The sequence below is a fragment of the Sinocyclocheilus rhinocerous genome, unplaced genomic scaffold, assembly GCF_001515625.1.
Source record: "Sinocyclocheilus rhinocerous isolate Xijiao unplaced genomic scaffold, SAMN03320098_v1.1 scaffold2116, whole genome shotgun sequence".
NCBI classification, from domain to species: domain Eukaryota; kingdom Metazoa; phylum Chordata; class Actinopteri; order Cypriniformes; family Cyprinidae; genus Sinocyclocheilus; species Sinocyclocheilus rhinocerous.
The window spans coordinates 69,293-95,558 of record NW_015623486.1 but is presented as its reverse complement, the minus strand read 5'-3'; the positions used below and the strand labels follow the sequence as shown (position 1 = coordinate 95,558).

General features: G+C 36.8%; 2 protein-coding genes across 3 annotated transcripts in view; both read left to right on the top strand.

Annotated features, from left to right (window-relative positions):
- The first annotated feature begins 1,262 nt into the window (after positions 1 to 1,262).
- slc6a16b (solute carrier family 6 member 16b) lies at positions 1,263 to 14,947 on the top strand. Of its 2 annotated transcripts, none has more exons than XM_016568337.1 (12): positions 1,263 to 1,447; positions 3,766 to 3,970; positions 4,062 to 4,219; positions 6,672 to 6,792; positions 6,922 to 7,097; positions 7,204 to 7,314; positions 7,673 to 7,914; positions 8,047 to 8,230; positions 10,918 to 11,119; positions 11,260 to 11,419; positions 11,504 to 11,666; positions 12,796 to 14,947. In XM_016568337.1, exons 2-12 carry the CDS (start codon positions 3,766 to 3,768, stop codon positions 13,102 to 13,104), a joined length of 2,031 nt encoding a protein of 676 aa, XP_016423823.1. In that variant the 5' UTR covers positions 1,263 to 1,447; the 3' UTR covers positions 13,105 to 14,947. The 2 variants fall into 2 exon arrangements, with proteins under 2 accessions (XP_016423823.1, XP_016423758.1); XM_016568272.1 differs by lacking the exon at positions 1,263 to 1,447 and adding an exon at positions 2,184 to 2,442.
- Positions 14,948 to 20,896: 5,949 nt separating this feature from the next.
- Positions 20,897 to 26,266, top strand: part of LOC107752215 (vesicular glutamate transporter 1-like) — a 16,650-nt gene continuing 11,280 nt past the window's right edge. Inside the window, exon 1 of the mRNA XM_016568159.1 lies at positions 20,897 to 21,015. Within this exon, the coding sequence (XP_016423645.1) occupies positions 20,954 to 21,015 (62 nt within the window). The 5' untranslated portion in view covers positions 20,897 to 20,953. The remainder of the gene's footprint in view (positions 21,016 to 26,266) is intronic.

Genomic DNA, 26,266 nt, shown 5'->3' with positions numbered 1-26,266 from the left:
ATCACAAATTCAGACATGGTTTTATGTTTACGCGGCACGATGCAACGCAGTGCGTAAAAAGACAGTATAAGTCATTATAATCAGTAATTATGGCCCCACTGGATGCAACAAATGCCTCCTTTATAATGGGTTTTTAATGTTTTTGTCTCGTCGCTCCAGCCGGACACGGCATCATTTCTGTCACTCGCTTGAGGTATTCGGCCAATCACAACGCATTGGATAGCTGGCCAATCACAGCTCACCTCGCTTTTTCAGACCGATGAGCTTTGTAAAAATCAACGCGTTTCAGAAAGGCGGGGCATAGAGGAGAAACAATAATGTACAGTATGTGGAAAATAATGTTTTTTTTTACTTTAAACCGCATAAACACATTTCATTACACCAAATACACAAAATAATGTTCTTTTTAGCAACATCATATGACCCCTTTAAGTTGAAATTTGAACACAGGGTTTTTACTTGGTGACAAGACTTTTTTTAATGGGTTAACTAAAAAAAAACACTTTGGTTGAGCATCATTCAATCACTGACAGCGGTATTTGGACATGTCTAATTTTAGTTGATCCTACATGAAGTATTTCAATAGAGATAACGTTTCCGTTGTGTGGAACCTCTATCCGTAATTAAATCACTTAAGTGCTAATAGTAACTTTTTATATCCATAGCACTTGCTTTGGCATTGCTGTTTTTTTTTTTTAATTTATTGATTACTTCAGATCCTCAACCCCAGCACATGCTCAACACAACGGTACAATGTACAATGGTAACTAACCCCCAAAACACTAACATGACAATGTCTTTTAATATACCAACATAATAGAACATTAAACAATAATAAGCCTCCCTATTTTCTCATCTTGTTAAAAAAATGCATAAAACAACACTTTATTTCAACATTTTCTCTCCCCATGTCCAGCTCCATGCAAAACATGATGGGAATTGTGCAATTTATTTTGAGCTCAGTTTAACATGATGCAGTCAAACCTGATACAATAGTGTTAAATCAAAATGAATAGTTAAAACAAAGTGAACAGCATCAAAAAAATCAGCTGAGTGGACTTGGTGAGTGGACTTCCACCCCAGTTCCACAATTTCTGCATGAAAATGAAGCACAAGGCTGTGGGCGGGGCTTGGCTGCTGTGTTTTGATCTGATTGGGCGGTTCTTCCTTGTGATTGACAGCTGCAATGTAACTCAACGTGGCAAAATAAACTCCATAGGAATGAACTTTCTCTTCGGTGCTGAAACAGCACCTGTATTTTAAAATTTAATTGATCGTTTAGTCACGACGCATTTTATTGTGTTGTTGGTCTTTGGGGTCCTGACATTTCAGCTGAATTTGAAGCGTTTAAAAGTGTTGGATAATTTCTTTGATTTGTGTGTGATCTTCAGAGGACAACGAAGAGGTTTTCTTGGAGGAATCTGCTACAGTATCAATCATAAGAGGGGTAGGTTATGATGAGAAAGGTTATTAATTTTTGTTATTTACTTTTTAAGTCAGATGACATTTGCATAGTTTTAATAATAAATAAGAAGTTTTAAAATTATATTTAATTTGCATTGTAGAGTCGATGTAGTCTGTATGTTGCTTTTATTAAATGAATCTTAGAACAATCTAATGCAATTATTAACCCTGGCAAGGATTATTTACGATATATGAGAGTAAAGTTTTGTGTCCTGGTCAGTTGTGTCACTTTGACAGTGAAATAAGATGCAAAGTGCCAGCAGCGCCACCTGCTTGAGAGTGACTTTTACAAGCTCTGCATCATTCTGTTCTGAAGTTGCATCATTCATCAACTTTCTGAAGGAAGTGAAGAGCCGCATGTCAACTGTACAGAACATGCAGAATCATGCTAAAGTATAAATAAACAATTCAGCTGATGATATAGAAGCAGATAGTTACTGATGGTAAACTGATTCGAATGCGTTGCAAGGAAAAACAAAGGGAAGCTTTGTTGTGTGTATATTACAGAAGAAACGGTAATGCAATATATTTAATGCATCAGTAACGTTGAGCATTTCTTCCTATACCTGTTGTTATAATTATACATTTAAATAACTTTTTATACTCGAACTTTTTTTAAGTTTAGAAAATAATAAGGTATAATATAAAATTACAAAATAATAATATTTTGTTCACAAAGTTTAGTCGCATACGTGTGAGTGGGCGGGGCCATATGGCGAGGGTGTTGCCTGCGGTTCCGTGAATACACAACCGCTACGGAAGCGTACGCCGCATTGAAAGTGCGCGAAAATAAATGTTTTTCTTTGTCGCTATGTACTTTAAATCCTTGTTTCTGTAATTTGTATTTGTATGGATCAGCTGGGGGACTTGGAAAAGGGGTATTATTAAGAGGATTTCAGCCGCACGTGAGAGCCGGTGACAATAGCGCGCGCCATAAATCATTAACACGTGCGCGTGCCTTTGAGAATCACAGCAGCGGTGAGAATTTAATTAATTCCTATATTTAATATGTGTACATAGATATTAATAGTAAGCTTTACGGTTTTATATGCGAATTTGGGCGCATATTGGTGATTATTTCATTTTTGTTTCATATGGGAGATGCACCAGCCGATCTCTTTGACTGCTTCAGCTGCTTTACTGGTTCTGCAGTGTTAGATCTCATTTAAACAGCTTTTGGTTTTGTTTTATCGTGCACTGAAAAACGTATTTATGCATTTAGAGCATAAACTGGCACTGATGTTTCCTGCTGTCAGTGTTAGGAAACGCACGCATGCGCACATACACTAAAAGCGCTTTCCATGGTGATGAAAAACATGTCTAAAGAATATCTCTTTGGATTTGAGACTTTAGTCTTTGCAACTTTACAGATCTTCTTTATGCACCAAGAGCTTGTAACACTCCAAAGAGAAAGGAAAAAATGAAATTGCATCATATGACCCCTTTAAATAAAATTTTTTTTGTTTTTTTGGGTCTTGACGAGACGGTTCACTTGAGTTATTATTGCATTTACCCTGTCTGTGACCTTAAATGTGGGCTCAGATATATTTTTTTTGGTCCATTTTAGTCTACTTACTTTTAATACCGTAATGTTCTATTTTGAATCGTTAATCACTTGAATGTTGTAGTAGAATAATGCATTAGAATAATCAGTCTCTTATTGTTTTTGATGATGATAATGGAACACTTATTAGTAGTACATTAATATTCAGTAGTATGTTATGTAGTAATTAGCATTTTCAAATAAACACATTGAAAGATGTCATTCTTTAAAACAAGATCAAGCTTTTGTTTAATTGCATGTCATCATTGTCTTTGTATAATAACCTGTATGGTTAAAATATTCATAATTATGCAAATTAAAATAAACAAGCACACAAGTTGCATATTATAAGCAATCATCACTGAGATGCTAAAACGTCTTAAAACTAAGAAGTTTTAGTGTGTTCACATATAAAACAAACTGACATCTGGTCAAAACAGTTTAAAAACATTTTTTAAAATCCATATCCGGTATTTACAAATGACTGGAAACTCACAAATCAAACCATGTTCACATGATGCCTTCTAATGCTGTTTGTTGCTTTTACTCCATCATCTGTTTGGACTGATTACTCAAACGGAAGTGAACTTGAATAGCCGTCAGACACGAAGCAGCACACGTGATTGAGCAGTTTTATGACTGAACTGGCAAGACGAGGTTGATTTTTATAGCTGCATATTTTATAACAAAGATAAATTCGCAGTGGCTTTATGTGTGATTTGTTTGAATGGGCAAACGAGTGTCTGTTTCTCTCTCAGATGACGTCAGAGAAGCCGCCGTTGCCTGCGGATGGCCAGCGGGACGAAGCTGAACCGGGTTTAGGGCTCGAGCCGGAGGTCACAATGGAAACGGCCCGGGACGGCTGGGACAGCAAGGTGGAGTATTTCCTCGCTCAGGTGGGATTCAGTGTGGGATTGGGAAACGTTTGGAGGTTCCCGTACCTCTGCCACCAGAACGGAGGAGGTGAGTGAGGAGGAGATTGTTTTGCATGTATGCAAATCATATCCAGGTTTGTTTTTAGTTTATAATTGTCGTATTGTTTCATGTCCTTCAGGAGCGTTCATCTTGCTGTATGTGCTGTTGATGGTGCTGGTCGGTGTGCCGTTGTTTTTTCTGGAGCTGGCGGCGGGTCAGAGCATCAGACAGGGCAGCATCGGCGTCTGGAGGCACATTTCTCCAAAACTAGTTGGCATTGGCTACTCCAGCTGTGTGGTGAGTATTATCTTGCTTTATTAGTCAGTTGCACTGATGCATAATAAAGAAACTGAACTTTTTTTATAGCAGACTGCACAAAATTGCAATTACAAAAATATAATTAAAGTCCCCCTTCAGTCAATAATTTTTATCTCTAAATGCCTTATTATTATGTCAAAATGACATGTTTTAAAATTGTTTGTTTCTGTGAAAATATGTATTCTTTGTTCCTTAAAATGACTTAAATGTAACTATACACCTTGACCGCATTTAAAGGAGTCATATGATGCTGCTAAAAAGAACATTATTTTGTGTATTTGGTGTAATGAAATGTGTTTATGCGGTTTAAATAAAAAAAAACACATTATTTTCCACATACTGTCAGATCGTGACGTAGGTATGTGGGGGTGTGTTAGAACGAGCCGTTTTAGGTAGGCGTGGTTAACTCTTAACTTTTATAAAGAATATCTCTTTGGATTTGAGACTTTAGTCTTTGCAACTTTACAGATCTTCTTTATGCACCAAGAGCTTGTAACATTCCAAAGAGAAAGGAAAAATTGAAATCGCATCATATGACCCCTTTAATACTGGTGGCCTTAGTTTCATATTTAAGTATATAAATCATATGTAATAATTGTACAAATGATCTAATTACGTTATTTATGCAATTGCAAATGCATTAAATGCATAGTTCACCCAAAAAGGAAAATTCAGTCATTAATTATTCACCCTCATGTCATTCCAAAGCCCTAAGACCTTCATCTTCGCAACACAAATTAAGATATTTTTGATGAAATCCCAGAGCTCACAGACCCTGCGTAGACAGCAACGCAACTGCAATGTTCCCAGTCCCAGAAACGTAAGAAGGACATCGGTAAAATAATCCATGTGACATCAGTGGTTCAGCCGTAATTTTACGAAGCTACGAAAATACTTTTTGTGCACAAAGAAAACAAACAAAAAAAGACTTTATTTAACAATTCTTCTCCTCCTCATCCTGTCTGCCGTGGCGTGCCGCCATTTTGAAGAGTATCATGACCCATGCGTGTTTCCCATTTCTGGACTTGGGAACATTTCAGTTGTGTTGCTGTCTATGGGAGGGTCTGAGAGCTCTCGGATTTAATCAAAAATATCTTAATTTGTGTTCCGAAGATGAACGTAGGTCTTACAGATTTGGAACAACATAAAGGTGAGTAATTAATGACAGAATTTTCATTTTTGGGTGAACTATCCCTTTAAAAAAAAACACTCAAATAAATGTATTATATAATTATTTTTATCGATAGAATCCCTGAAAATTGAGGGACATTTTCCTATTTTTTTTTTTTCCCAAAAGTATACACTCCTACCATACAGTATTAATTTATATTACTTCAGGTCTTAAAAAGCATTAAATGTGCCTTTACAAAATGTGCCGGAATCCTGTGGTAATGCATTTTATGTATCGCTCTCCAGTGCTGGGTAGATTACTTGCCAATTGTAGTCCATTACTGATTACAAATTACATGATGAAAATTGTAGTTAGTAACATAATGTGGATAACTATATGGATGACTAGTTTTTTTTTTTAATACTTTTAGATTACTTTTGACTAGGGCTGAAATGATTAGTCAACATTATCGACAATGTCGACATTAAAAAATTATCGACAAATATTTTTATCAAGTAGTTGTTTGATCTCATGTGAGCTAATGTAAGAGCCTGCAATAATGTAGTTTGACCAGTGTGGCGCTGTATCGCAAGACTGTAATTCAGCCCTCCTGGATGCAATTCAAGAGAAGAAGAGACAGCACATCAGAGCAAACGTAGCAGAACCTGAAGCTGCTAAGCGGCGTTTGGATGAGTGTGCGCTTTCCTCTCAGTAACGAAATAAACACAACAAAAACAGCGGTGAGAAAGCAGTAGTTAAGAACGCATCTGATTACAGCGATGTGGATGTTTGAACGAGCTCTGCAGTTCGGTACTCCAGTAAAGTCCAGTCATCGTCACGCTTATTTATATAGTACTTTATGCAATCGATAGCCTTAACTCAAGCAGCTTTACAGTATTAAACGTGAAAAACCAGAGTCAGTGTTGCTTTTAACATAATATCTGTAGTAAATTCTGCTCCATCTGAAAGCACGTGATGATGATTTCCTGCTGATTACAGAACCGGCTTTTTTAACAAAATGCGCATGACAATCGCATTCGATTAATCGTGCAGCCCTAAGCACCGCTTTGCAATTTGACAGGATTTGATACATGAAACAGGAACTGTTTCAAGTCTTATTTTTGAGACTGTCTTTGGTACACTGCAGTTTTATAGAAAGAAATGCTCAGCAATGGTGTCGACTGATGAATTTGCATATGGTTTTTCTTTAAGCATTTTAACAACAACAGATAGACATGTAAACAATATTAAAACTTGATTTTCACAATGTTAATTTACTCTTTAATACACTGTTTTTCCTGTTCTCTTTTTATGTCCCAGGTGTGTTTCTTTGTAGCTCTGTATTATAACGTCATAATCGGTTGGAGTATTTTTTATTTGGGAAGTTCTTTCAAGTATCCTCTACTGTGGGAAACCTGTCCAACAGAAGGGAACGGCACCGGTAAGGATTAGGAGTTTGTGTAGTGCATTATAAAATGAGTAGTTTTCACTTGTGAGATTAGATATGAAGAACTGATGCCAGAAATCTGACTTTTTACGTGGAGATGCATTGTCTTATTTTCACTCACAGTGAAGGAATGTGCCGCCAGCTCTCCCACAGCGTATTTCTGGTACCGTAAAGCTCTGGATATCACCGATTCCATTGACGAAACCGGAGAGTTCAACCCCATCATCACTGGATGTCTGCTGGCCGCTTGGGTCATCGTCTGTCTGGCCATGTATAAGGGCATCAAATCGACCGGAAAGGTACTTGGAGTTTGTGTTTGTGTCATGAATGTGAATGTATATATGATGTTTATTTTGTGTTGTAATGTGATTATTGATGATATTAATCAGTATTGGTTGTGTGTAGGTGATGTATTTCTCCTCCGTGTTTCCGTACGTGGTGCTGCTGTGTTTCCTGATCAGAGGCGTGACACTGGACGGGGCGTCCGAGGGCATTAAATTCATGTTTTACCCCAGGGTACGTAAACAAACACTAAACTGTGTGTTTGAGTTGGAGATTTACAGTATATATTGAAGATTACCGTAGTCCATAAAAACAATCACCAAAATGGTGTCTTCTCTGTGTCGTGTTATTTACCTAAAAATCAGTGTTGTTTAGTATTATTTATGTAGTAATATAGAATTTTTTTTTTTATGTTTTCAATTTTTTCAATTTTAGTAATTGTGCTTTCATAATTTTTATTAGTTTTTTTATATTTCTATTTAGCTTTTATTTTTTTTATTCCAGTTTTAGTATTTCAAGAAAAACATTTATATTAGTTGACAAGCCAACATTTTAAATGTAAGTAAATGTTTGTTGTGGTTGATTCTCTCAGCTGGAGATCTGGGCTGACGTTCAGGTGTGGCGTCAGGCGGCGACTCAGGTGTTCTTTGCTCTGGGTTTGGGTTTCGGTTCTGTGATCGCGTACTCTTCCTACAACCCGCGGAACAACAACTGCCATCGAGACGCGTTCACCGTGTCTGGAGTCAACTTAATGACGTCCATTCTGGCCACGCTAGTGGTGTTTGCCGTGCTGGGCTTCAGAGCCAAAACCATCGCCACAGAGTGTGTTAAACGGTCAGTATGCAGCTCAAAAAAACGAATGATCTGTGAATGTTTGATCTTAAAATGCATTATAATGCCTCATGTATATAAGTATATTTTACTGAAGCTTTAAGATGTTTAGCTGTTTGTATGTGTATGTTGCAGTAACATGAAGGCCGCGTTTGAAGCGATGTCCAGCACTCCTTTGCCTGACCTCCTCATCAATGCGTCAGATGTGGAGAACATGACATTGAACGAGTATGAGCACTGGTACAGGACTCGGGGCCAGCAGCTGAATATTTCCGGTTACAACATCACCGCCTGCAGCCTGGAGGAGGAGCTGAAACAAGTACAGAACATAACTACATGTTTTATCTTTTCTGAACAAAACATGAGTGGTGCAAATTTTTTTATGCAATTAGCTACATTGCTTGATGTTTTAGGTGGTTGCTAGGGTATTGCTGAAATATTTTGGGTGGTTGCTAGGGTATTATTGGAATGTTTTGGGTGGTTGTTATTAGTGTTGTCAAAAGTACCGACCACGATATCATTCAGTACTGAAATGTTGAGAGCCGCGTCTATCAGCTGATCCGTCACCGTCAGCGGATCCCAAATATATTTGCACATAGACGGATCAGCTGATAGACGCGGCTCTCAAACTCTCTCGTGTGTTTCTGTGTGAGCCCTCATGAAGCGATGATCATTGTAGCCGATCACAGACACATCTGTTGAGTGCGTGAACACAATGACCAATAGGGCTGCACGATAAATCGCATGCGATATTTAACACGCATCTTGTCAGTAAAGCCGGTTCTGTAATCAGCGTTTCAGCGCTTTCACATGGAGCAGCATTTACTACACAGAGCCGTTGTTCGCCAACAAGCTGCGCAAAACCACGATCATATTTTGCGCATGTTTTGTGCAGCTTGTCAGTGAACAACGGCTCTGTGTAGTAAATGCTGCTCCATGTGAAAGCGCTGAAACGCTGATTACAGAACCGGCTTTACTGACAAGATGCGCGTTAAATATCACATGCGATTTATCGTGCAACCCTAATGACCAATCAGCGCTGTTTAACAATCTGCTCAACAGCGCTCAAATCTTCGCAGGAAATGGACGCTTTTAAAATTTCAATATCGAATGGTATCGCGGTCGGTACTTTTGACAACACTAGTTGTTAGAGTATTATTGGAATGTTTTGGGTGGTTCCTAGGGCTTTACTGGAATGTTTTGGGTGGTTGCTAGGGTATAATTGGAATGTTTTGGGTGGTTGCTGGGAGATCGCTTTGCTTTTGAATGGTTGCTAGGTTATTGGAATGTTTTGAGTGGTTGCTAGCTTATTGGATTGTTTTAGGTGGTTGCTAGGGCATTATTGGAATGTTTTGGGTGGTTGCTGGGGTATTGCTTTGTTTTTGAGTGGTTGCTAGTTTATTGGATTTTTTTGGGTGATGGCTAGACCATTATTGGCTTGTTTTGGGTGGTTGCTAGGGCATCATTGGAATGTTTTGAGTGGTTGCTAGTTTATTGGATTTTTTTGGGTGGTTGCTAGACCATTATTGGAATGTTTTGGGTGGTTGCTACTTGCTAGGGTATTAGGGATGTAACGATTCACTCAACTCACGATTCAATTCGTCAAATAAATAAGTAACACAAATAAAATAAATCTCTTCATATAAACAAACTAAGGCTTTGTCTGTCCTCTTTCCATTTAAAATTAGAGGCAACCACTGCATTTTAATCATGATCCAAACCAGGGCTCCAGACTGCGACCATTTTTTCTGCCTGTGCGACTAAATTTTGTGTGCGGTCGCACTGGTGCGACCACCGCGTTGGTCAACTCATAAGCGCTCCAATTTCTGTTGCATATGAGAAACATCAAAGGGCAAACGAAACTGAAAGCATAACGAAACAGCGCTTAAGAGAGTATACCTACTCAGCTACATCAAAAATGATGCGCATATTGAGAAAACGATGCATGGTTTTCAAGCGAAAGTCAAGTAAAAGACCACTTCTTAAACCAGAGAAGGTGAGCATGCTGGTGTTCTTGTGTGTGGGGGGGGGATAAGATGCCTCATCTTATTCGTTTTTGTTAAACGTTTTGTAAGCTAGTTTGTCATTGTATCTTACTGATTTATTGTTGTTGTGCTTTTTGATTAAGAATAACAATGAATCCATCTTTTGTTTTAGTCTTAAAAAATGAAAGGTGTGTAGATGTATGTAAGCAAAACAGTGACAACAAGATCGCGAATTCAAAAGTGAAAGCATCCGAAGCCCGCGGCTTAACAACACAGCAAAAGAGAAACTCCCATTCACAAAATTCAAATCACAGATAATACTACTGATGATAAAGAACGGGTTGAATGCTTGGTTTCCGCTGTAAACAAAGCAGCGCTGCACTTATGAACTTTTAATATGCATTATACAGAGGCAAGAGGAAAAGAAAAAATACCATCAAAAGACCGTAAGTTCCCCTCAGACATACATTCATATAAACTCCTACCCCTAACTGAGTCGCGATTTGTTTAGCATCTCAACCGAATCAATTTGAATCGTCACATATTTTAATCGATTTTCAACCGGCTCGCGGTTAATCGTTACATCCCTATAGGGTATTGCTTTGTTTTGAGTGGTTGCTAGGTTATTGCAATATTTTGGGTGGTTGCTGGGGTATTATTGGAAAGCTTTGGGTGGTTGCTGGGGTATTGCTTTGTTTTGAGTGGTTGCTAGGTTATTTGAATGTTTTGGGTGGTACTAGGGTATAATTAGAATGTTTTGGGTGGTTGTTAGGTTATTGGAATGTTTTGGGTGGTTGCTAGGGCATCATTGGAATGTTTTGGGTGGTTGCTAGGGCATAATTGGAATGTTTTGGGTGGTAGCTAGGGCATAATTGGAATGTTATTGGAATGTTGCTATGTCTAAGAAAAGTCATGGCAATGAATAAATCTGTAGTTCTGCTCAGTTCTGCAGTATTTCTTTGGTTAGGAGTGACTCCGATTAATGTTTAAGTTAAAGTTTGCGATCTTCTTTCTCTCTCAGGGTGTGGAGGGAACCGGTCTAGCGTTCATAGCGTTCACTGAAGCCATGACGTTGTTTCCTGGGAGTCCGTTCTGGTCGGCGCTGTTCTTTCTCATGCTGCTCAATCTGGGTTTGTCCACCATGTTCGGCACCATGGCAGGAATACTGACCCCGCTGACGGACACCTTTAAGACCCTGTGTAACCACAAATTCCTCTTTACAGGTAACACTGTTGGGTTTTTTTTATATTTGGGTTTATTTTAAAAAGCTCTTGTTTAGGTTTTGTCTGTCTCTTGGTTTTAATCAGTATTGTTGTTTTGCATGTCTGTCTGATTATTTTGTCTTTTTCCCCATCTCTCCCAGCGTGCAGCTGTGCGGTGGGCTTTCTGATCGGTCTCATGTTCACTCAGCGCTGTGGAAACTATTTTGTGGCTATGTTTGATGACTATTCTGCCACACTTCCCCTCATCATCGTCGTCATCTTCCAGACCTTCAGCGTGGCCTGGGTTTATGGAGCGGACAGGTATCACAAACCCTCCGAGCTCAAGCAGAAAAGTTTTTTTTTTTATGGTTTGAAGTGCGTAAACGTGATGTATTTTCAATGCAGGTTTTTGGAGGACCTGAAGCTGATGTTGGATCGGCCGGTTCCTGTGGTGTACAAGTACATGTGGAAGTACGTGTGTCCGGTTGCTATGCTGGGGCTTTTGGGTGCCAGTCTGCTAAAGATGGTCTTGGAGCGTCCCACATACATCGCCTGGAACAGAGAAAAGGTAAAATCATGTGTGCTCTTACAAACAAACCTTTACTTTAAACTTCTAAAGCCTACTGTATCATGTAGTGTTGTCAAAAGTACCGACTTCGGTATCAGTCGGTACTGAAATTTTAAAAATGTCCATTTCCCACAAACATTTGAGCGCTGTTGAGCTGATTCTTAACCATCGCTGACTGGCCAATGTGTTCACGCGCTTAACAGATATGACTGTGGTTGGCTAAAATGATCATCACTCGGTGCTCTCCACCGAGGCCTCTAAATGATCAACATGATCAAAGCATCGCTGATTACTTGTTGCACACAATCCCCTACAAGCCTTCTGTGGCCTGATTGATAGTTTAGACTTTTTCTGAGCATGTAAAAGGCCTTTTACTATAATTGTACAAATATCCACCTTCAGCTGGTGCTCCACGTGTCTTTCTGCTGTCAGATCTGATGATTTTATGAAGTAAACGTCTGAATAACTTTATTATTATTTCCAGATGAACACTTCCTGGACTGAATCAGCTTGGCTTTACTTGATTCTCCATGAATTAATATATATTTTTTTTTTTAGAAAAATCAATGCGTCTCAAATCTGATCATCAGGATCTTTTAAGGAATTAATGTTTGTTTCCAGAAGCTTTACTTTCACTGTTCCTCAGCGGAGGAATGATCTTCACAAGCCTCCAGAACATCTCACATCTTTAGAGAAACGTTTATTTGTTCATCTCTCAATCATCATTGGATTGCATTGCATTATATGTTTGGATCATTTCAATCTCATCTTACTAAGACATATTATTGGCAGAGTAATGACTGACATTTCTAGAATTTTATGTAGTCTGTGGTCTGTTATAAATAGTCTGTTATAAAGATCTCATTCATTTACATTACAAGCTATCAGAATTTCATCTTAATTTTTGGCCATAAAAATATCAGCAAGTGCACCAAATTGCATATTTTTGAGCTGTTTTTCCTCCATATTCTATATTAATCATACTATAGTAGTCATAAGACTGTAACAAATATGGAACTCAAAAAAACTAAAAACTAAAAATGTTCAATGATTGGTTCCTTTTTTTTTTTTTTTTTCCCCAGGGTTAGTTAACATTATTAATGTACATATTTCCAACATTTTCTCCCAGGCATCTAAGGAAGATCTACCTTATCCAGGCTGGGCTCTTGCTGTCCTGAGCACGCTCATCGTTGTCGCATTTCTTCCTGTTCCTATTGGATTCATACATTCCCTCCTCCTGGAACGGCTCGGCCAGTCTCCGGCAGACGCTGAGGCGGGATACATGCCGTGTGCCACCACAGACACAGACCAGACCCCTCTCGACACGTTACCGCCCTCAGCAGGCGACCCCAGTTCATTTTCCCCTTTGCTTGAGGAAAACCAAGACACTCATTTGCAGAACGGCCACATTGAACACTTCCAATCAAGTGCGGTATGAGAAGAAACTACGGCACAACCTTCGTTAGAGTTTACAAAAATCTGAGAAGGATCTATTTAAATCAAGACCATTTTATGAGCATGCTTTGCCGTTGAGAACAATCATTTGTATCTGTACATACGGGCACTAAAATAACTGTTTTTAAAGTGTTAGTTCATCCCAAAAAAGAAAATTGTCATCAGCGTCACTCTAAACATCACGGAGAGCCTTCTGGAGTTATTTAGCCGCTTGTGCAGGCTGCTCTTTTCCATATATAACAGTAGTTTCGCATTATATTCCAAGCCTTTGTGAAAATCTTGGCTTCTCAAACTCCCCGTTTAAACCCGTTACATGTGAAAACAGCTGTGATATGCGGCTGTAATAACAGCTTTGATGACCATTTCCTTTTTCGAGTGAACTGTGGCTTTAAGTACAGTGTAATAATGTACCTGCGTTTGGTGGGTCCAGGTAAGCGTTGAACAACAATGCAACACTACAGTTACCCGTTACAACGGTCTAATCATTTGGTAACTGACGGTTCTGCTGCTTTAGTGATCTGACGAGGTTTTTTATATCATGTTTTGCATAAAGGTGTTAATGATAGCTTTGACCTGTCGGTGTTATTTGAACTCCAAGATGCTAAAGAAGCAGCCAGTGCTTCGTCTCCATTAATGTCATTAAAGTGACAAAAGTGAAAGTGACGTGACATGTGTTATGTGTATTAACCCTTTGATGCATGAATCAAGTCACATAGGTAAAGAAAAGAAAATCATTCCAAATCATTTTTTTCTCCCAAAATGGTAATTTAGTTTGCTTGGTGCATCAATACTTTGTTGTCATAAATAAAAACACATTGACATATCAAGAGGACAGCTGGTTTGACTTGTGTAAGGGTCAAACTGTATAATAACTACTAGATAATGGCTACTATAGCATCAAAGGGTTAATGTTGGTCCATTCTGATGTGTTCTGTGTTCAGTGTCATTATTTAAGTAAATACAAAAAGGTACATTGTGTGTTCAAAAGACATTTTGAACCATTAAATCATCACCCATAACTGAGTAATGGAAAGCTCTATGTGTATTTGGGTCGTATTTCATCTTAATAGTCTTCAAAGCAGATTTAATTGTTTATGCCAAATATGACATGGACATTTCTTTATTTATTTTTCGTAACATTCTATGCTCTTATTTTTTGAGCACCAACTACAACCATCATTTAATAAAAAATGATGCTTCCAGTCGTAGTTTGTATGTGACACACATGGGATTTCTTATGAAGTATTTCAAGGCAGCATTTTCAGAACAATTTTACAGTTTTTACTATTAATTTTGTATTGTACAGAATTATTTTTGTGGCTATTTGTAAAATATATAATGTATTTGTAAAATCTCCTCCCTTTTTATTTTTCCAAACGACGTCTCGGATATGTTTTTACAAGCGAACGTGTGACCCGCAGGCCAGACATTTTATGGCTTCTAGTCATTGTGAAGTCATGTTATCTTTGCCTCTCACAGGGGTTTGATGGGTCTTCTGTGTTTGTTCAGTAGCTTGAACTCGAAGTAGTTCTGGTCAGTAATATATATTATGAAGAAATGATGTAATTTAACTCTATTCCTCATGTAGAATACTTGTGATATCTCTGATCTTGAAGGCTCATTTGATTGTCTTTGTTGTATATGTTCCACGCTACAGTATGTTTTCAGTATTTCCTCCTCTTGCTTTCTGTCAGTCAGAAACACGATTCTGAGGTCTTCAGTGTGTGTGAATGTTGTTTGATGGTCATGCTGTGCAGCCGTACACACATTTTGTACAGTTTGCCTCGTGATGATCTTGTTTCTGTATAAATGGTTATGTGACCCCTCATATGACTTTTGTTTTCTTTTTCTGTATAAAGGTGAATCTTGTCTGGGTTGCAAACATCTGGCTTATTTTATTTATTTATTTTTTGCATTGTTTTCCTGTAAAAAAACTTTATCACTCATGGTATTTGCTTTAGAGTTTTAATACTTGAATGTTTGATTTACAGTTATATAAATCATTATTGACACTGAAATGTACAAAAAAAAATTACTTAATTGGTTATGATACATTTTATGATCAAAAAAGAAAAGAAGAGACTTGGTTTGGTTTTGGGGTGAAATGGACATTATTTCTATTAAGAGACCCAGATTAAGAGTGTATCTGCCCTGTTGGACATTACCATTGATTGACTGATTGATTTTAAATATTTAAAAAAATATTTTTTTTTATTTTAATTCAATGTTAGGTTTTTTCCCCTTTAAATGTAAAATTTCAATTTAAAAATTGTAATTTGTAAATATGCAAATGTTAAATCTGCAAAATGTGCAAATATGTGTGTGTGTGTGTGTGTGTGTGTATATAGTTTATTTACACAGAGCTTTACTTTTTACTTTTTTTTTTTTTGGATGATTTAAAATCCTGATGCTGCAGACCTCTCTAGCTGTTTTGTGCTGATTGTCACGTGTGTGTCCTGGGACTCTGGTTGTCATGGTGTGAAGCTCCACCTTGGAAAGAGACGATCCACAAACAAAGTGATGCTCAGCGCAGCTGAAAGACAAATCACTGGAGGAGAAAACTTCCTAGAAACGGAGATCAGGTATGTGGAATTTTTTTTTAAATCAGAATGATTTGAAGTCTTTAGTTTGTTGTGTTCACCTGCTGTACCTGAGCTCTCGGTCTTTTGTTCAACCCTGAAGTGTGATGCATTTATTATTGAATTGTTCAGAATGTCAACATGAGAAATGCTTTCAAGCAATGTATGTAAACAAAAACATTTATTTTGGATGCAATTAATCGCGATTAATCGTTTAACAGCACTAATTCTTACACATTTGTTTGTTGTAACGGTTCTCTCTGTTTGCAGTATGTTGAAGTGGACGCTGTTGGTGGTGTGTGTGAGTGTGTGTTTGGGTCAGAATCCCATCAACACTGACCCAGCAGAAGAAACTGAACTGACCTCTGATCAGCACGACCGTGTCACACTCAAACAGACCTGTAAGACACACAGAGCTCTGATTAACAGTGATTTCTCAATGCACCAGTTTGATTATACGTAATTAATATTAAGAACATGCTTTGGTCTGCATATGATCCAGGTTTAGAACTGATTGTTTCTTGTCTTAATGTAAATTTCATATCAAGAGAAATAATATGTGTCATTTTAGCAGATGCCAATGCAGCATTTTTTATTTTCATTGACGTTTTTCATCTAATATATATATTTTTTATAACTTTATTTTATTTCATTTTATAAATATTTAAGTTTTACTAGTTTATACCTTAAACTAGTTTGAGTTTTAGTTAACAATAACAACACTGGTAGTAAATAATCATGTATTTCCGAGTCATTATGTGAGCTACTGAAGGAAAGGAAGTCTCAGGAGGAGGATGAAAAGATGAGTGCAGTTCAGCTCACAGCCACTAGAGGACACTGATTATATGCGTTTTGAAAAGTGGGGACATGGGGTAATGTCCTGAAAAGTCACCTTCTCCTTGTAATACCTATGTCATACCCTTGTCATACAAATTTATGTCCTCATTTGTCACAAAAACACACACACACACAACGTTGATTATGATGCCAACTATTTGCTATTTTATTAATTTCTCTTCTCTGGTGTTTTCTGTTGTGTTCATTTCTGTGCTGTTCCTATGATATATTTATTTTAAGACTTGTTGGGTTAAGATGAAGATTTTTTTTTAAATGTAATTTAATTGTATTTTATTAGTAACATTTATTAGTAGTTTCTTTCCATATATATATATATTCTTTTATTTTATTTAAGATGATTCATTTAAAAAAAAATGTATTATTAATATTTATGAATAGTTATTTTATTTTATTTTGAGTTTTGTCTCCCAGAACATGATAGAATATAGATGCTGTTCCTATGATGAATTCATTTGAAGCTTTACTGACCTGTGACCTGTGTGTGTTTGTTTTACACTGACAGATGTTCATATGATGAAGAACAACAATAAGCTGGGTGTGTTCATCGCTGCTGCTGTAGGAACTCTGACGCTGATGGCTGTGGTTTACTGCATCTACAACCAGTTCTACACCAAAAACATTTACTCACACACTCAGCTGCATGAATCAGGTGCTCGCAAAATAAACAGCAGCATTCATCCCTCACAATCCCAGAAGGCATTGCAATAAATGCTTAAAAATTATCCAAGAACTTAAGTGATTATAAACTATAATAAATGTACTTTTAATTAATTCTGTATTGCATGGCCTAATAAAATGTTTCATCTATTTTGAAAATGACTAATTCACTTAAAAGTTGTGTGCTTATTCTTTTAAGTAGCTCCAGATAGATTCATGAAACTATAATATCACACACACATGACGGGGTTTTGTACTCGCTCTGCTTCTGTCTGTCAGATATCGCTCTGGATCTGAGCAGCTCGTCCTCGTCTGTGTTTTCTGGGTATGTGATGGAGGGATGGATGCAGCAGAGGATGGAGAGAGGAGGAAGGAGTTACGGCTCTCTGTCTGACACTCCTTCAATAATCACGCTCCCTCCTCCTCTTTCACCTCCTCAGCGCGCGTCTCCCTTTCACTCGCTCTCTCGGTCCAGACCGCCGCCTCTGAGGACTATTTCAGCCCAGGATCTGGAGAAGAGCTTCCTCTGAGACTGTGTGTGTGTGTGTGTGTGTGTGTGTGTGGTTGCAGGGGATTGTGGGTCAGTTTACAGCTGTATGCTGAAGTGATGTGGCTCCTGACACCTTATACGGCTTCTAACCTCTGCTGCAAACACTCAGACCTGACCTTTAACCTCTCCAGATCTGAATGCAGGGCTGCTGTTAATATGCTTGATGTAACAATCTTTAAATATTGAATCATCAGAATGTTCTGTTCTGTGCTCTTGCTCACTTCTGTTCTCTCTAGTGTGTTCTATTCATTTCTTTTAGCTGTTGTTTTCTGATAGTTATTTTATATTCATTTTCTTTGCTGTTATTATGCAGAGTATATTTTGTGATTTTAATGTTCTTTCTGTTTTATTATTTTTACTTCTATTTACTATCGTCTATTCTGTTAATTTTTCCGTTCTTGTTCTGTTCTATTCTATTCTATTGTTTAATTTGCTAATAATATACAGGATGTAACGTTCCTTAAAGATTAGATTAGAATGTTTTATTCTATTCTTTAAAGATTTAATTATTAGAATAGTATAAACTAGAATGTAATGGTATCATGAACTAACAGTAAACAGTTATTTTATAGTACTTAATAAAAGTTACTGTTAATTTCTACTTGCATTTCAAAATGTAAAAATTAAAATTAGTTAAATGCATTATCTACAAACATGAATTATCAATAGATAAAAAAATAAATAAAAAAAATGTAAGAATCTCTTCTGCTCACTGTAACGCCCCTGTGTCCTTATTTGGTTGTTCCTGTCCTCATTATTAGTTAATTACCTTGATTGTGCTCACCTGTCTGCCCCTCGTTATCCACCCTATATTAGTTCCTGCCTCCTGTAGTCTAGTTTGTCGGTTATTGTGAATGTTCCCCTGAGTGTGTGTGTGTCTCATCTACCCATATCTGCCTTGTTGTCTCTACATTAAACATCCTTATTTGAATCCCTGTCATCCTCGTCATCCTGCCTGCCTCCACACACCTTGACCGTGACACTCACCAAGGCTGCATTTATTTGATCCAAAGTAAAAACAGTAATATTGTGAAATATTATTACAATTTAAAATAGCTGTTTTCTATTTGTATATATTTTAAAATGTAATTTATTCCTGTAATGCAAAGCTGAATTTTCAGCATCATTGCTCCAGTCTTCAGTGTCACATGATCCTTCAGTTTATTATAAAAGTACATTAGCTTTGACTGATTAATGTGAAATTAAAATAATTAAGTTCATTGCTAGTTTATAATACCTAATGCATTTAATAATGTTAAACATAAAAGCTTTGAACATTCATAAATAAGCTTTTTGCGTGGTCATCTTTAGATACTCCAGTTCAATTCAGACCCATCAGTTCTGGAGCTTTGTAAACCATTTCTTTAATTGTAATTGCTCAGTAAAATATGTCCAATGTAAAATTATATGTACAGATGTTCTTCCAGTAATATTAATAGAACGTTCTTTCAACGTTCTTTGGTGTTTAATAATGTTCTTAAAATGTTTGGAACGTTTTTAAATGTTACTGTTTGTTACTACTTGTTTCAGAGAACATTCAAAAGTAACATTCCCATAATGTTTGCAAAATGATACAGTGGAATGTTCCCTTAACATTCACATAACCAAGAAAAAACGTTTCTAATTTTTTTTGAAAAAACTGCTTAGTAGTCTGACTACTGTTTATCATATTTCACCTTAATGTATAATGACTTGCATTTAAAAAAAAAAAAAGTTTGTTAAAAACTGGACGGTCTGAATTCACAGAGAACGGTTTTTTTTTTTTCAGTTTAATTCGTACGTTAGCAAAAAGTTCTTAGAATAAATTTTATGTCAGCTGGTAAAACAGCCTCATTTTCAGCTACGGTTGCTGTTTACGGTGTTTATTACCACGACAACCGTCCGAGAAACAGTGTGTATTATATGTTTATAATGGTTTTAAATGCTTGCTTACTAACCAAGTAGAGGACACATACGCAGTTACTTTTTTGGTTGATATAATCCTTAGGTGTGTAAATGTATAATTGCCTTTTCATAATTTTTTCAGTTTTATTTAAATTTGTAGTTAAAATAACTAAAAATAAACGTATTTTAAAGTCTAGAATTAGACAGCCTTTGCACACAGGCTGACGCTGGTAACTCATCAGTGGACTTTCCTGGTCAATATAGGCTATATTTTTTCAGACTTTTCTCATTCTATATTTCTGACATTCCAAAAGAGCCTCCTACTGGCAGAGAATGAATGTTCATTTTCAATAATCCAGTCTGTAGTTTTTGTTCAGACCAATGCGAAAATCCACCCACATAACCCCGTTTTAAATTAAAACAATAATTTATACTTCTGATTCACCCTTGGTTTAAACGCTCAATTGTGAGGTTTATCATTTGAATAATTTATTTTGTTTTTGTGAAAACCTGTATCTCAACTGTAAATCAGTTGCTATTTCGTGGTCTACAACATGAAAGAAAGCCATTATAACATGTACATTAAAACATGTAGAAACATTGGACACAACTATGGGGCACCATTGTGCAGCAGCAAGCATCACAACACAAAAGGAACCTCAAGGTGGATCTAGGAAAATGTGCGCAAATGTATAGGGCCCCATTCCTATATTTTACCTGGGGCCCCCAATTCACTAAATCCGCCCCGGTTTGTAGTGGCGTATTATTGTGTCCACTAAGTGTCTCTCTCGTGTGTGTGTGTGTGTGTGTGTGTGTTACGGGGATCTCTCTCTCTCTCTCTCTCTCTCTCTCACACACACAAACACGGGTTTAGTCGTGTGAGCACGCTGCTCTTCACTCCTGCAGATTTACTGTAATCTGATTTCAGCACCGCGGACAGTGACACTCCATCCATGTTCATTAAACCACAGCGGCTCTAAAACTCCGTTTAACACTTCAACTGTTTCTCTCACTCTATAACAGCGTTTACTTGGTGCAACTCAGAAAATAAAGTTGTTTAGACTCACTAATGCTGCTCTCACTGTCTTTGTTCGCTCTTCCACTTCATATTTTCCATGCATTGATCGACTTGTATTCCTTTGGGAACGCCATTCCTGGAATCGCGTTTGTTAAACATTTGAAGTTTGTGTATGTGTGCGCCTGCGCATGTGTGTGAGAGTATTAGTGTGTGTGTGTGTGCTGTAGGTGGAAGGGGGAGTAGAAGCGCACAGAGTCCCGTCTGTCCCGCGGTGGAGTTGTAGAGGATGGAGGTCAGACCTGAACGCTTTAAAGCAGCAGCGGCGAAAACACTTGGACGGATAAACCGGTGAGAGCCGACACTTCATTCAACTTTTAAAAGAAATGCCCGAGCTGGTTTATATGTTCGTATTATTAGTGCAACGTCTAAATGATGCATCTTTAAAGCATTAAGATAGCTTAATGAGGTTTAGTTCTGATTTAAAAAAAAAAAAAACTGGTTGTTTATCAGAGCGTTTAGTGTAAAAACGAAGTGTAGGCTACTAGATGGAGGTCGGTGGATTAGTGCACTACATGACCGTCAACACACAGTATAGGCATAGCCTACTGAAGATGAAGATGTGATTTGTGTCAGTCTCTCAGTGCTGGTGTTTGTTTCTGTCGTCATACGTTGAGGAGATGCTCATTTGTGTAGTTTTTTGTCTTGTGTGTGTGTGTGTGTGTGTGTTCGGAACGACCAGATTAACTCGACTGGACTATCAATAGCGACTGTTTGTGTCGTCACATTTCACCTGTCAGGTGACCACTTCCATTCTCTATCATGGCTGTCTAAAGATGCTGACTTTGAAACACATGCTCAATAGGTTGTTTGTTTAAGAAGAATTTAAAACCTTCCTGGCAAAATGATGAAACATTTTTTTTTTTTGGTCTGACTACTATTCAATATACATGACCTTATTGTATGATCACTTAACTGCATATTTAAGCCATATTATATTTATGCATTTTTTAAATCGCAGTATTTGACATGTTATGTTTATATATAACGTGATAAATATAACAGTATTATAGTAAATAATAGTAATAGTAATACTAGTAATATAAACAGTAATAAATATAATATATAGAATTTTATTGTTATGTGTATAAAATAAAAATGGCATAAATACTGTAAAATGAAATAGATAAAGCAGGAAGTTAAAGAACTGAATGTGAAATTACTTCTAAAACACTCTCTGTAAAATCACAGGTCAGATTTTTTTTGTAATAAATACTGGTTAAGTATTAATGGGGCTATTAATAATTCATGATATTCAAAATCTGATATGATATTTGATTCAACTGAATAATTACAAGAATACTAAAGGTGATTGATACTTTTCCGCATTATAGCTTCCTGCAAGATGTTCTATGAGTAAATAAAAAAAAAGTAAAATAAAAATGCAAATTTAAAGTAAACTTGTGATTAAAGATTGATGAAGTACACAGCTCTTTTTATCTTCAAGGACAAAAAGCCTTCATTTTTAAATAATGATATAAACATGAATATGTTTATGTATGTCATTTTAATCAGTGTTTACACTTGTAAGGATGGAATCTGCTTTTTATTAGCATACGGAGAAAAACACAATCTCTCTCTCTCTCTCTCTCTCAGTCTGTTTCTCTGGATTGTGAGCAGTCTTTAACACGTAAATCCAGTCCTGAAATAGCTCTCCAACTAACCTGCTGCTAGTTAAATCCTCTCTCTCTCTCTCTCTCTCTCTCCCTCTCTCTCTCTCTCTCCTGGAAAGCCCCATAAGTCATAGCGCTCGGTTGTCCACGTCATGCCTGCTATTACTGGTCTGGACAGTGTCATTAAACTGTTAGTTCTTCCTGGACAATGTGAGGATGTTGTTACGTATAAACGGCCATTTAAAAGCTCAATTCTCTGGCATCGATTCCTCTGTAATCAGATCAACAGGTTATTATATCAGCCAAAACACTCTCCTTCGGCGGTGATAGAAACTTGTAACTGTCTGCTCTCGAGATGATGCCATGCTTGTCTGGCTTTAACGCCTTTTCTTTCTATTGTGGTTTAAACAGTTCTTTGTTGAGTCTTGTGGTGTGGTGTAGGGGTAAAGCTCAGGTTTTGTGCTGTATGAGTCTTAATCAAGGCACTTATCCCCGCGTTACTCCAGCGGACTGAAGCTGTACTAAGTGTTTCTGTAAGTCCTGTCAGATAAAAGTGTCTCGCCAGACTTTTGAGCATCAGCAGAAATCTGGTCTGCTTCACAGCTTATTCTGGACAGGAACTGCAGATTTAGACGGGAAGTGATGGTGACTGACATATAAATGCATTCACTAGTGTACCCTCTTTTTTGTTTGGTAAATTTACTTCTGAGAATGTGAAATTATACTACAATAATTTTAACTTAACAAAATAATAATATATGAAGTAATGTGATTGACGTATAAAGTGACCAGCAACAGTTGGTGTTTTTTGTGACATTTGAAGGGCAGGTAAATCTTAAAATTGGCAGAAATTCAGGATTTCTGTCCATATAAAACTACACTGAAAATAATGTAGTGTAGGATTTACTTTGAAATGATTTTCACTCAAAAACTGTAAGTTTCACGAATAATTGCAAAAATACTGCATGTAACACACTGAATTAAACTTGAAATTGAATTACAACGACTGAAATAGTATTTTCTTGTGAAATGTAATGCAGTAAGTCTTTATTTTATTACCACTTTGAAATATATATATATTTTTATTTATTTATTGCAGTGCAATAAGAAAAATAATGAAATGGGAATATATTCACTAAAGTACAGTGTACTATACCCTAAAATTACAATTTTTTAAATTAGTATTATTAGTTTCAGTTGGTAATTTTAGTGCTTCGACTTATTTCAGTTAGCAACAATAGAAGCAACATTTCTATTTTTTCTAATTTAAGTTTTCCATCTAATATATATATAATAATAATATAACAATTCTAATAATAATAATAATATAAATATTTTATTTCATCTTTTTGGATGAACAAAAATATTTGTAATAGTTTTACATTTAATTACAGCTATACATCTCAATCCTAAACAGAATCCTAAACTCAACCCTAAACAGGATGGTTGTGTTTGTAATCTCAGTCAAATCCATCAGGATCTCTCAATCAAGGCCTTTCTTTCACTGCGAGTGAATTTACCTCTATAAATGTAAAAGAGATGGATTGAGGAGAACAGAAGGGAAGAATGGATGGATGAAGGGGGAGGGAGATGGAGGAGGAGAAGGGAGGCAGAAAAAGACTAAAATAGAAGGTTTGATCAATAATTCAGGCTCGGAGGAACATTATTATTTCATCAGCAGCGCTGAAGTACAGCTGCAGTAGAGCTAAGAGCGCTGCGTGTCTGTACTTAACACTCATCACAGATTCATCTGGACCGTCAGTTCTTTAAAGGTCACATATGTGATGCATCTGATATAAAAATGTTACGATTTAATTCATTTTTGTGGTCTTCAAGTCAAGCTTTTGCTTACATTTAGGGTTAGAGTTATGCTCAAACACTTAGTAATAAAGGCGGTTGTCTGCATCATCCTCCAGCGTTCGTCTCCAAACATGAATTATTCCTCAAATCATGCTTTTACTTCACTAAGTGATCAGAACCACCCTAGCAACCACATAGCAATGTGCTAAAGCCACTCGAAACACTTTAGGAACTAAATAGCAACACTTTTGCAACCATGCACAATAAAAACAATGGGTTTTGTACAGACAAACACCACAAAATCATAATTTTATTAAATAATGAATATTTAATGTGATTGTGAGCTGTTTGTGGTTCCAGTCAAAGGAAACTGCTGCTCTCATAGCGTGTTATGGTGTGTTTAATCTGGATTTGATGTGACGCGTCGGTTCATTATGAATGTGATCTGGGAAATGTTTCATTTCTGCTTCATATTTTTGTTTTATGAGTGCTGGTGAACATCCAACAGAGACATTTTGCCAAAAAAGCTACAATTGTCTAATATTACTACAAATTAATATAAATAATAATATAAAGTTGTCTAAATCATCTTTTTGATATGGGACTACTTTTAGAGGTGTATGTGTCACTGATGCAATATTTAGTTTCCTCCAAGTGATTTCAAAAAACTTTTTCAGCTCAGAGATTAATCAGATTATAAACCGTGTTGATTTGAAGCTATATGTATATATCTAGGGTGTAGGTTTGATATTGACATTGGTGAGACATAACAGCAGACAACACCCCCCTCTCCAACCAACTACCCCAACATTTTTGCATTGATGATCAACGTTTGACCACAGTTTCATGTCATCTATAGTCTTTATTTATAGCTTTGGTAGCTAACATACTCATAATTCATAAAGAGAGCTTTTTTATGTTAGCATATTAATCTGACAATAATGACACAGTTTTGATTATGTAAAACCAACAACATTACAGCAGCAGTTTCAAAGATGTTTTGATTGTTTGACTTCTCAAAAGAGAATACAGCAAAATATGATTTAATTTGCGTTCTCTACTAGCTAAATTTCACATACATCAACTCTAAATAAAGAAAAGAAGGGGTTGTTTATCTAGAAACTATCCAAAGCTTTGTTAAAGCAATCAAAACCCTATTTGTTATGTGTCCTCTTAAGGTGTAAATTTATTGCTTTTTTTGTTAACCTGGCAACACATCCCTTCCGAAAATTAACCATAGATTTACTAAAAAAAAAAAAAAAAACATGGTGTAACCACAAATTAACATTGGTTTTGCTACACTAACGGTAGTTTAAGTGTAGCAAGTGCCGATCTGAATCAAATACTTTGCAATACACCCGCCGAAGTTCCAAAAAAAGCGCTCCGAAGTGCCGATCTGAATAAAACGATTTGCTAACCCTCTCAGAAGTCCCAATCTGAATAAAATGATTCGCGATGCATGCTCCAAAGCTCCAATTTGAGCCAAAAGATTCAAAAACCCGCTCCGAAGTTCTGATCTGTTTCAAATGATTCATGATCCACGCTCCGAAGCTCCAGTCTGATTGAAATGATTTGTGAACCTGCTCCGAAGTTCCAATCTAAATCAAATAATTTGTGATACGCGCTCCGAAGCTCCAGTCTGATTGAAATGATTTGCGAACTCGCTCCGAAGTTCCAATTTAAATCAAATAATTTGTGATACGCGCTCCGAAGTTCCGTTCTAAATCAAAAGATTTGCGAACTCACTCCGAAGTTTCAATTTAAATCAAATAATTTGCAATACGCGCTCCGAAGTAGGGCTGTCAATTTTTTTTTTCGAATTTCGAATATTCATCGAATTTAAAATAAAAATCCACATTTGAATGCAAAAACGTTGCATTCAAATTTTAGGTGTGCGTTAAGGAGGCAGCCTTATCAGTGGCGCACGAGATGCGATGACGATGTAAGTGTCATTGCATTTTAATGTTTTTGTTAGCCTATCCAGTTGAAGCCACTAGATGCGGCGCTGCTGCGTTGTTAATTACAAATATTGCGGGAAAAGAGAACATCAATGCGGAGAAGATCTTGGTTTACATCAAAACCGAAGCCAAGCCGTTCACACAGAATGCATATTTCACGCATTTTCTAGA